This window comes from Nanorana parkeri, unplaced genomic scaffold, assembly GCF_000935625.1.
Source record: "Nanorana parkeri isolate BGI_ZX_2015 unplaced genomic scaffold, ASM93562v1 scaffold1035, whole genome shotgun sequence".
In the NCBI taxonomy this organism is placed as follows: Eukaryota; Metazoa; Chordata; class Amphibia; order Anura; family Dicroglossidae; genus Nanorana; species Nanorana parkeri.
In genome coordinates, this window is record NW_017307303.1 from 210,935 (window position 1) to 221,529 (window position 10,595).

Genomic DNA, 10,595 nt, shown 5'->3' on the forward strand with positions numbered 1-10,595 from the left:
AACATCCACATTGCACGGATTGGTGCAGCCAGAGAATTATAGAATTTTCATCCGAAAGGTCTTATCAAAACTAGAAAGCAAGTCAATGCAGTAATGTAAGACAATGACTCTTGAGAAACCAAGTGGCAGCAAGACAAGTCTACTTGAGAGACAAGGGTCCTTGCAGCCTAGGAAGATGCCAAAGTAATTCCCAAGTGGCCTTGGACAAAAGAAAAAAAAAAAAAGGAAGATTCCCACTTATAGAGCAAGGCTTAAATAGCCATATTAAGCAGAGCAAAATGGTGCTTTCATTTTGTCTGCTGGACCTTAGATGCTCAATTATAAACTCTAGTGGGCCAAAATACCCTCTTGGCTCTAAAAACAAATTTTCTGGAAAAACCATCTTCTTGTCTGCAGCTGATAGAGAAGATGCAAATGAGACCTAAAAAGAAGATTTTAAAAGAAAATGCCACAAAAGTAAAACTAATCAGATGGATTTTTACTTGTCTCCTCTTCAAGTCATCCACCAAACTGTCCTACAGGAAGAATTAAAAGTAGCAGTTGAACGATCCACCATACAAGAAGTTTGCATCAATGCATCCACCAGGAAAGCAGACCGCAACCAAGTCTGGTAAAATTTTAGAAAATCTTCCTTAGGGGTTATTAGCCCCTTGGGATGTCCCGATACCACTTTTTTAAGACCAAAGTACAAGTACTGTCCCTCATGTACTTGCCGATACCAATTACCAATACTTTTTCTTAAAAAGGGACATGTGACTTTTTTCTAAAACACCACAATCTGATGATTTTAGGGCAGTTTCTCACCAGGGCTAAATATGGATGTCCCCACAGTAGAACACATGTTCCTAAGGCAAGGCAGGATAGTATTCTGCTTTGGGAACGTGTTCTGCGAATACATGTCTCCAAAGCAGAATTCCTCTCACTAGGTTTTGTGTCGATCTTAGCGGACATCTGCAGTGGCTCTGCAGGCACTCCGCCTCACCGGCGATGTCGGGACCCGGCCTCCCCCACGTCCAGCCCGGCCGACTCTCTGTGCTGCTGGGCCCCCGCGACACTGAAAGAACCGGACAGACACTGCCACGGACAGCTATCTGCCGGTCCCCAGAAGGCTGCTGAGGCCCCCACAAGCACGGGAACTCGGACGGCCGCTATTTGAAAATTTAAAAGGGCCGTTATCAGCCTTAAGAATCGGGGCATTTTCACGAGTACAAGTGCTCGTGAAAATGCCTGGTATCGGTATATACCTATTATCCCCAGTATAACGTTGTTGTGGTTTTACGCCAATCCTTGATTCCAGGCGGAGAACAAAAGCAGAGGACACAACTGGTCTGATAATTGCGACTTTTCCCACTCAGAAGGAAACCCTCTTTTCTTGTTCGCACAGTACAGGAATGACAGATGGTTTATACAGCTGTATTTTCAGGTGAACGGACACTGGTGAGAGCAGTTTAAAGTCTATACAACTCCTACCCCTACAGCCAATCCTGTTTTTTTTTGCCAGTATGCTTAGGTCATGACATGCTCCCACCTATCTCTGGGAAAATTTTGTTCACTTTATAATGTCTAGGATGTTCTGGGCTGCAAGCGACCTGGCGAGTTAAATGCAATCTTCTGGATCTTCCCCCCACGGCGAGAGCTTTGGGGGGTGTACCTGGACCCCGCAAGGAAAGCAACAGAAGATGCAGGGCCAGCCTGTAATGTTACTTCCAGCACATGTTGGGTTAGCTACATGATGCTATACAGGTTCAGGGCAGTGGCATTTCTGCTATGGTGCGACTCCATCCCTGAAGACCCCTTAGGGGGTGAGCTCGCCCAAAGTGAGTCAAGATGAGGAGCATGCTCCTTGTTTGGATGAAGAAGATACTATATGGGTGAGTTCTAGCCCTGTTCTCGCCTCCTTCCTTGTTTTCCAACCAGTGGGTGCATTGTCATGTTGCCTCCACGCACCCCAACCCCCCTTCTTCCCATGCCTGCGGCCTCAGGTGCTGGGGTCCCCCTATCACCTGGAGAGACCTCTACTGTGTGTGTGTGTCCATCTAGCCTTTTTCACCATTTTTGTGTATGACGGCTGAAGGCGGGACAGCATTTATGCACGCCCTTAGATTTTAAATCCTGGAGCTTTCCAGGCAAGACCTTCTTCCCTTTTCTAAAGCCTGGAGGGACAGAGCATCGCTTGGGACACAGACCAAGCTCAGGGCTTGGGCACTGGTCCAACAGTTCAGTCGAATATCGTTAAAAAGCATATCTACTTTCTGAAGAAACTTTGCTGTGCTGCATCCAACTTTGGGAATAGATCCCAAGAGCCCACATCCTTGAAAAACGAAATCTTAACACTATTTTTTCTAGTCTATGCCCACGTAAATATGATCATGCAGATATTTGGACTGCTCTTGAATGCGTAGTGGTGTGTACCAAGCATAGTGTGTTTTCCCAGCAAGAATATAGGATTTTTCTACTCTACATAAAACCCCTTTTTGTGGGACTCCACTGAGGAAGTCATTAACTGTCAAGTTACATTGTAAAAAAAAACAAAAAAAAAAAAAACACACAACAACAACAACTGTAGGTCAGCTTGGTATAAAACACTCCTAAACCCCAGCATGTCTCAGCTTTGTAGCAAAGCAGTACCAAAAGGATGATCAAAAACACAGAAAACACAGAGGGGTGGGACATGTGTTCCTCAGTGGACTCGAAGAAAAGATGTTTAAATACAAAAATAGGACTTTATGACTTACCATAAAAAAACTTTTCTTTAGGGGCATTAAGGGGAACAGGATGGTAATTTAGGTACATAGGGTTATGCTGCTGCCTTTTGGTGACTGGACATATGCAAAACAAAGCTGTAAGGGGAGTTTAGTATACCCTCTCCCACCTCCATCATGCTCCAGTTTTGTAGCAAATGAACTGTAGGATTAGATCAAAAGAACAGAGGGTAGGCACTAATGTATTCCAAGAAAAGTGTTTTACGGTAAGTCAAAAATTCTATTTTCTAAATCACATTAAAAAAGGAACACAGTATTGTAATTCAGGTACAGAGAGACATCCAAAAGAAGTCCAACTTAGTGGTGGGCAACACACCAAACCACTACACCAACAGCAGATTACCAAAAGGGGATCAACAGAGCTTACAGAGCCACCTGAAGAACCTTCCGACCGAAGCTGGCATCAAATAAGGCCTGAGCAACCACCTGGTAAAACATACATGTATGAATGAAAGACAAGGTTGCAGCCTTACAGATCTGAGAAAGGAAGCCCAGTGCTGAAAAGCCCATAAAGAACTAAACTGACCTAGAGAGTGTGCTTTGAAAGGGAAAAGTGGAACCTTGTCCCTAAGTCTGTAGGCTTAAATGATGGGCTGGGGAATCCTCCTGGAAATGCTGGAGTGAGAAGCAGGCAGTCCCCTATGGGGACACTCAAGATTGACAAAAAGGGAGTCAGTTTGCCTACAGAACACTGTAGTTGGGAGATGGCATGTAACACCTCCAAACAGTATAGGGAAATCTCCCTGGGATTTTGGTGAACAGGACAAAGAGATGGGAGAACAAAGTGGAGTAAAGAAATCACTTTGTGGAGAAAGAGGCCTTAGGCATCAAGACAACCTGGTCTCTGAAGCACAAGAAAGGATCCTTTACAGGATAAGGCCGCCAGCTCAGAAACTTGCCTTGTTGAAGTGATGGCAACAAGGAAGGCAAACTTGTGAGAGTAGAGAGGAATGTACCCAATAGGTTCCCACAAAAGCACCAGGGAACACAGAGGAGGAACAATGTAAGCAACCCCCTGTAAAAAGGTTTCACTTAGGAGTGAGAAGCAGGCCTTTGAAAGAGAACCACTAGGGCTGAGATTTTACCCTTGACAATGTGCACAGCCAGATATTGATTCAGAGTAAAGCCAGGAGTCAGCTCACAGAGTGCTTCATACTGTCAACTTAGCTTGAGGGCCAGATTTTGCCTAAGCCACTTAAAATGTCTGCACCCCTCAGCACTTTGCCCCTTCAAATTCCTCCACAAGTGGAAAGTATTATGGTACTCCGAGAGTTCCACAAGCATTCCTACTGCAACACAAACAGGTGGGTTATCAGTCCCTCCAGGTCATCAAAGAGCATAGAGGTCAGAGGAAGAGGTGGAAGGCAACCTCTACCCTACCAGCAAGAGGACATGTAGTACTGGCTAATTGATAATTGCTACTACACATGTTAAGAGATCAAGACATTTATAACTAACTAGCAGGGTTTCTAGACTCATGAACAAAATGGAAGGAACGCAAAAAATAAACAGGACAACCTCTTCAACAAGAAAGCAGAAATACAAGAACTGGTGGGTGGAGGCAAAAGTTTATATCTTTTTTAAAGGTGGTGTCTTGTAAGAGTCCTATATTGCAGTGGTGTTCTGAAGTATGAACTGCAAAAAAAAGTACATTAACATGGAACAGTAATTGTTTCCTACTGTGGAACCCAAAACCTCCCAATTATGTGGGCAATAAACAAAGTCAGACATTAGATCAGCACTTCGGCATTCTTCCCTTAATTATGGCAAAGCAGAATCTATTACAAGAGCGGATCAGTGATCTATGCCGTTATAGTCCACAGAGGATCCAAGAGGATGTATAAGATACTATTGTTCTAGTATATGACCAAGAAAATGTAAACGCTCTGCTTTACTAGCGGAAAGGGGTTCTAAACCCTCCGGGTTTTTTTGGCTATATCTACTGCTAGCAAGCAGTAGCTATATGCAAAAAGTTTTTCTTTAAAACGCTTTAACAGCAGTTTCAACTTACCACGTTTTCGCCGCGCGATCCCGCCCGAGAATCCGAAACTGCTCGGGCGGCCGCAAAGCATCTTGGGGCGGGCGCATGCGCAGTTTGAATTTTCGGCCGGTAGACTAGCAGAGACGCAAGGTAAGTCTATGGGCGTGTGCACCTGCATGCAGACACAGCGGGATTGGAAGTGCCTGCAAGGACAGAGGAGTGAGCGCTGGATCGGAGAGCCGCCGCACCGCTGGAGGGACAGATGAAAACATCAGGAAAGAAGAGGAAAATCGTATTAAGAGACATCATTAAGGTAAGTGCTGACATTAACATGGGGGGGGGGGAACATTTCTTTGACTTTAATGTCACTTGAAGGACAGGATTCATTCCTCCCAAGATTAAAGAAAAAAGCCATGCCACCAAACCAACTCACCTCTTTCACTTTTCTCTACAATCATGTCGATCAATGCTTTGGCTTTTTCTTGTTGCTCACTGCTCCCAAATATCTTTACCTCCGTGTCACAATCTTCTTTTATAATCTTAAGGGGAAAAAAAATTTCCACAACTTGTAATAGCAGATATATACATCTGTCGTTATAAAAACGAGCACATTGCTTATTTGAAAAATAATCCCTAAAACAATGTACTGGTGGGTTTAGAACAGCGGTTCTCAACCTGTGGGTCACGACTAGGGCTGCAGCTAACGATTATTTTCATAATCGATTAGTTGACACGACCCCCAATTAAGTGGGTCACCGTGTGCCTTCTGCTGCACCAGCCTCCTCCTAGCGCAGCAGTGTCAGTTCTCCCACCGGCCGCCAGATGTTGCTGCAGCAGCCGTGGGTGGGGAGGAGCTGACAGCAGGCGAGTGTTTTTTTTCTACATTTAGCCCGGCTTCAGACATGCAGGGCTAAATGTACAGAGGGGGAGACAGTCAAGTGATGTTGGCAGGTGTCACTTGTAATTAGCCTGCTGCTCCGTCTCAACCCCCTGCTGCCCCCCTCCATGGTCTGTCCCCCCTCTGCGGGCCACCTCACTCCCAGCTGTGGTTTTCAGTTTACATCTGGGGGACCCGGAACTACGGCAAATTGCTTCAGGATTGAGAGCGGGGAGCAGAGCATAGAACGTCCATTTTCTACTCTGGGATGGGAACGCTGTACACACAACCTTCCCATCTCAGCTGTCACTGGAGTTCCAGCACAATGCTGTGCTAGAACTCCTGTATTGGAGGTGACAGGTTCAATAAAGAGAACCTGTCACCTGTGATAGTAATAAAGTTAAGTGAAAAAAATTACTAAAAATGCAAAAATGTAAAAAAAAAACATGATAAAAATACATCTTAGAAAAATTTAGATTTAACAAAAACAAACAAAAAAATGGATAAAAAGTAAACAAAATGAAACTTGTTGCTACGCAGCCTGGCTTCCTAACCAATCAGAAAGCCGGGCAAATGTCATGGCCCACCTCCCTGATTGGCTAGGAAGCCAAGTGGCACCTCATGACCCGCTGCCCGGCTTCCCGAGTAGTCGGAAAGCAGAGCAGCCTCGTGAAGTAAAGCCGGTTTTCTTTTGATAGCACACCGGCTTCCTAAGCAATCAGAAAGCCGGATGGCGGGTCATGATCTGCCACATGGCTTCTTGATATTCGGGGCACACAGAACCGTTATTTGGTATCGACGAGTTGAGGAACAAAAAATAAATAAAAAATTGGTAGTTGATCCTGAAAAAGTGGTATTGGTGCATCCCTAATAAGCCACTAGTTTAGAAAATCCTCAGATTTTGATCTGTGTATAATGCTATGTCCCATATAAGAACCTAGAATAGGAGATCATTCAGTGGATTTAAAGACTAACAGGTGTTTTCAGGCACCAAACAGCTTGTACTTGAAAAAGTTCTTACCTTCTAGGTTAGGCCAGGTTTATGTTAACTACATTTTGTAACAGCTCATTCTTGAAGAGGATGTGGCTTTTTATCTGAAGTATTCATGCAGCGTTGAACTATAGTTACCTTTATTCTTGAACCAGATGCTTCCTCTAGCTCTTTTATTTTAGATCCTCCACGACCTGCAATAGACATTAATCAGTATAAACTCAGAGAAAATGCCCCGGACTCACAGATGTGCCGTTTTAAAGTATCCTTGTGAATAGAAATATGTAAGCTGCCATTCTTTTCAAAAGTGCAGAATCTGAAGCCGCCAAACTGATTTTGGCTTCACAAACTGACCTGCAGCAAGCATCTTATTAGCAAAGCCTGTGCTCCATGTTTGTTTCATGTCAGGGATTCACAAAAGGTACTGAAGTCAGAATGGGAGAGGACTGCCCCAGTGCCTGCACCTTCAAAAACCAATTCAGCAATGAGAACTACCTTATTTTGGATTTTGTTTATTGGTGAATTAAAGATTATATAGAGAAAAGAAAACATGCTCTTATATATCTGGACTACAGTAGGGTTGCGGCTAACAATTATTTTCATAATCGATTAGTTGGCAGATTTTTTTTCCCCCATTATTTGGATAAAAAAGAAAAGAAAATACCATCTTTTAATTAAAATAAAATACACAAATGGAGTGTTACAAAGAAATTTGTATTTTATTTCATTCGTTTATTTTGGAATAAAACTGCATGCACAATTTTTTGCAATCACACTGGAACAGAGGGCATTGCGGTACCATGTGTTCTAATGCAGACGATGCACAGCTGAGTCAGCCCAGCACTGAGCTGGCTCTCTCCACACACAGCCAGCCCACTTCTCCCGAACCCACATCCTTCTGAGAATTGCAGTCCAGAGAGCTCAGTCTATCACAGTACTTCCCCTGGCTGTGTACTTCATCTCCCACAAGTCTCTGTTGCAGGGATCTCTGGCAGCAACAACAGTTAACTCTTAAGGGAGAGAATGCTGCACCAGGATAAGGCCCCATTCACACCAGGGCGGTTTGTTGTGCGCTTTTTTTTTTGCGCTGAAACGCATACAAATTAAAATCCCATGTATTCCTATGGGGGCCGTACATGCAAATCCGCTGATTCACGCGTTAAAAAAAGTACGCCTGTTTGAAATAATCCATGAGCTTCTTTTGTGGCACTTATCAGCTCGTTTTGCTCCATAGACTTTAATGCAAATCGCGTTTTTTGCGCTTTTGTTGACAAATAGGAAGATGTCACCAGCACACCAAACGATAACTGCAATCAAGTGCTCATTTATTGACAAATGCTATCTATCATTAGCAAGCGCTTTCGGGACCACACAGGGTCCCCTTCATCATGCTCAGGCTTGTGAGCTTTTTTGAGCGCGTTCTTGCAATTGAGACTGCTTTTATTGGACAACTGAAAACACGCCTTATGTACTATGGATCATGGTTTAACCTATTCATGTTAGCAGGGGATAATTGTAACTCTATTGCTGGAGTGTAGTGGAGGTGTGTGCTGTATATATGCACTACATATACATTACACACGTCCAGTACACTATAGCAATAGATTTACAGCCAGCCCCATCCCAGCTTCCCTTACTCACAGTTTCACTCCGATCCCCGTAGCCTCACGCGATGCCTCTTGTAGTCGGCGCTGGGCAGGATCGCTGCATCGCATCTCGGTGCTCAGCTTGTGGGAGGCGCTCACAATTCTGCCCTGCTAACATGAATAGGTTAAATCATGATCCATAATACATATACAGCACAAACAAAACACGTATGAGAATGCTGTGTAAGGTGGGCTATAGACCTGTCAATGTTTTTAATTCAACCAACAGGCTGAACAAAAGAAATTAACCTGATTCCTCCATCAACACAAACAGCGTGTCGATCGAGGAATCCAGCTGTTTACATCGTATTCCGACAGGTGTCCGATCAGAGCGGGCAGCTCATTGGCTGCCCACTCTGATTTGCTGGAAATGTTTCCAGCCGCCTCCTTCAATCAGCTGATTGAGGAATGCCAATTGAAAGGGAGCCGACAGCACCACACACTGTGCAAATTTTGGCCGGTACAATAAAAACCAGCCGAAATTCGCCTAGTATATGGCCACCTTAAACCACAATACTCCAATTATGTGTTGGAGGTAACAGGGTCAATAAAGAGTACCTGTCACCTCCAAATGCTATCACACAGGGGATTTTTATCCCCTGTGTGATAGCAATAGTTATGTGGAAAAAGAAAAGTTTAAAAAACAAAACAAAATGGAAAATGTAACTAAATAAAATCGTAAAAATTAATATAGGCGATAAAAGTAAAAATAAATGAAAATTAAATTTTTTTTACAGTGATGTTCCCTTTACATGTAAGTATAACCAATTTAAAAATTGATAGGGCAGAACAAGTTTCTTGGGCGAACTCACCGGCCCAAGTGGCTCCGTCGGCTAACGAAGGGAAGGGGGGAGGAGTCCGGTGACGTCACGGACATAGACGACGGGACTCCCGGAAGCCGGCAGGGAGGCGAGTGTTTTCATTAGCGATCAAAAGCATTTTAAGCGACCAAAAATGTTAATGATTAATCGAGGAATTGATAATTTCCGCAGCCCTAATATATATATATATACATACATACATACATACATACACCTGCCAACATCTGACGCAGCAACCCACTTGTTTCTTTACCCCACCATGGTTTTCCCCCTGCCTTTCTGAGGGACCCTGGTAAATAACTTCACAGGGGTGTGGAAATTAGGCCTGCAACCAACTAATCGATAATGAGAATAGAGCTGCAGCTAACGATTATTTTCAAAATCGATTATAATCGATTAGTTGTTGCAGCCCTAAATGAGAATAGTTGTAAACTATTCTCATTATCGATTAGTTGGTGGGATCCCCTAGCTCTCCCCTCCACACTGGGAGGAGGGCACAGCAAGCAGTGGGCAAGCGCAATAGACAGCCTGTCATTACAATGGCCAATAGCAGGCTGGCTATTGCACCCACCCACTACCTGCTGTATTTACATTCAGCTGCCATCTGCGGAATCTTGCCACTGGAAGCTGTCATTCCCTGGCTATCATTAATCCTGTATTTTTCATGAGGTTCTTTAAAGAAGGACTCTGGGCATTTTAAAAATGAACCCTTCCAGTGGGGCCTTAAAATGACAAGTTACATAATAGTCCACAGAGACCCTGTACAGAGCAGAGAACATGAACATGGGTGAGCCTAGGGCCTGTCTACTCACCGATCACTTGGCCGATCACTGAGCTGTCCAGACGAAAACACATGGGCTCTCCCCCGGAGCCCGACTCGGGGTCTCTCCTCCGGAATTCCCGGCTCCATGTGCCAGAGCCCCCTGGGCCTCCCTCTGCTACTCTCTCCCAGCCACAACCTCTACCGTCACCCTTATCCCTCATCCATCGCCCTCCACCTTCACCCTCATCCCTCTGATAGCTCCGAGACTCCGACGCCCTTTCTCCAAACCGAAAGGACTCCCGGCTGTCATAGCGCTGCTGTGATGGGGGCGCCCATGACTGGCTTGCAGGGGGTCCATTATCTTCCTCCTCCCAGTCAGACATAACTCGCACGCCAGCAAGGTGCACGGAAACTCTGACGTCACCTAATTGGCGCTAAACCCCGCTACTGTCACACCAATGAGCGCAAGGTGGGAGGAGCTTCTTATCATTGGTGCGGCTCTTCCTGCCTAAGCGGCGCTGATAGTACCGCGGTGTGTGCGGAGGGAGAGGGGTGTACACTGTACTGTGCCAGTATTTTGCAGCGTCAAGTGCTACAGCAGCTAAATACCGTGGGGAGAAGTTACAACCTCTCTCAGGTTTGTGCGGTGTGTGTCATTCTTACACACTTTTAACATCTTTGCCCTGTTGACCATTGTCGCTGGGAGTGACCGAAAATCCCAGTCCAACAGCGACACACTTATGACAACTTACAG

General features: G+C 44.8%; 1 protein-coding gene across 1 annotated transcript in view; it reads right to left on the bottom strand.

The window, feature by feature from the left end:
* The window catches only part of DDX43 (DEAD-box helicase 43), a 48,978-nt gene extending 38,754 nt beyond the window's left edge, over positions 1 to 10,224 (bottom strand). The window contains exons 1-3 of the mRNA XM_018567355.1: positions 9,891 to 10,224; positions 6,750 to 6,805; positions 5,177 to 5,282 (exon numbers count right to left, since the gene is read on the bottom strand). Coding sequence (XP_018422857.1) covers positions 5,177 to 5,282; positions 6,750 to 6,805; positions 9,891 to 10,224 — 496 coding nt within the window. The remainder of the gene's footprint in view (positions 1 to 5,176; positions 5,283 to 6,749; positions 6,806 to 9,890) is intronic.
* Positions 10,225 to 10,595: the final 371 nt, after the last annotated feature.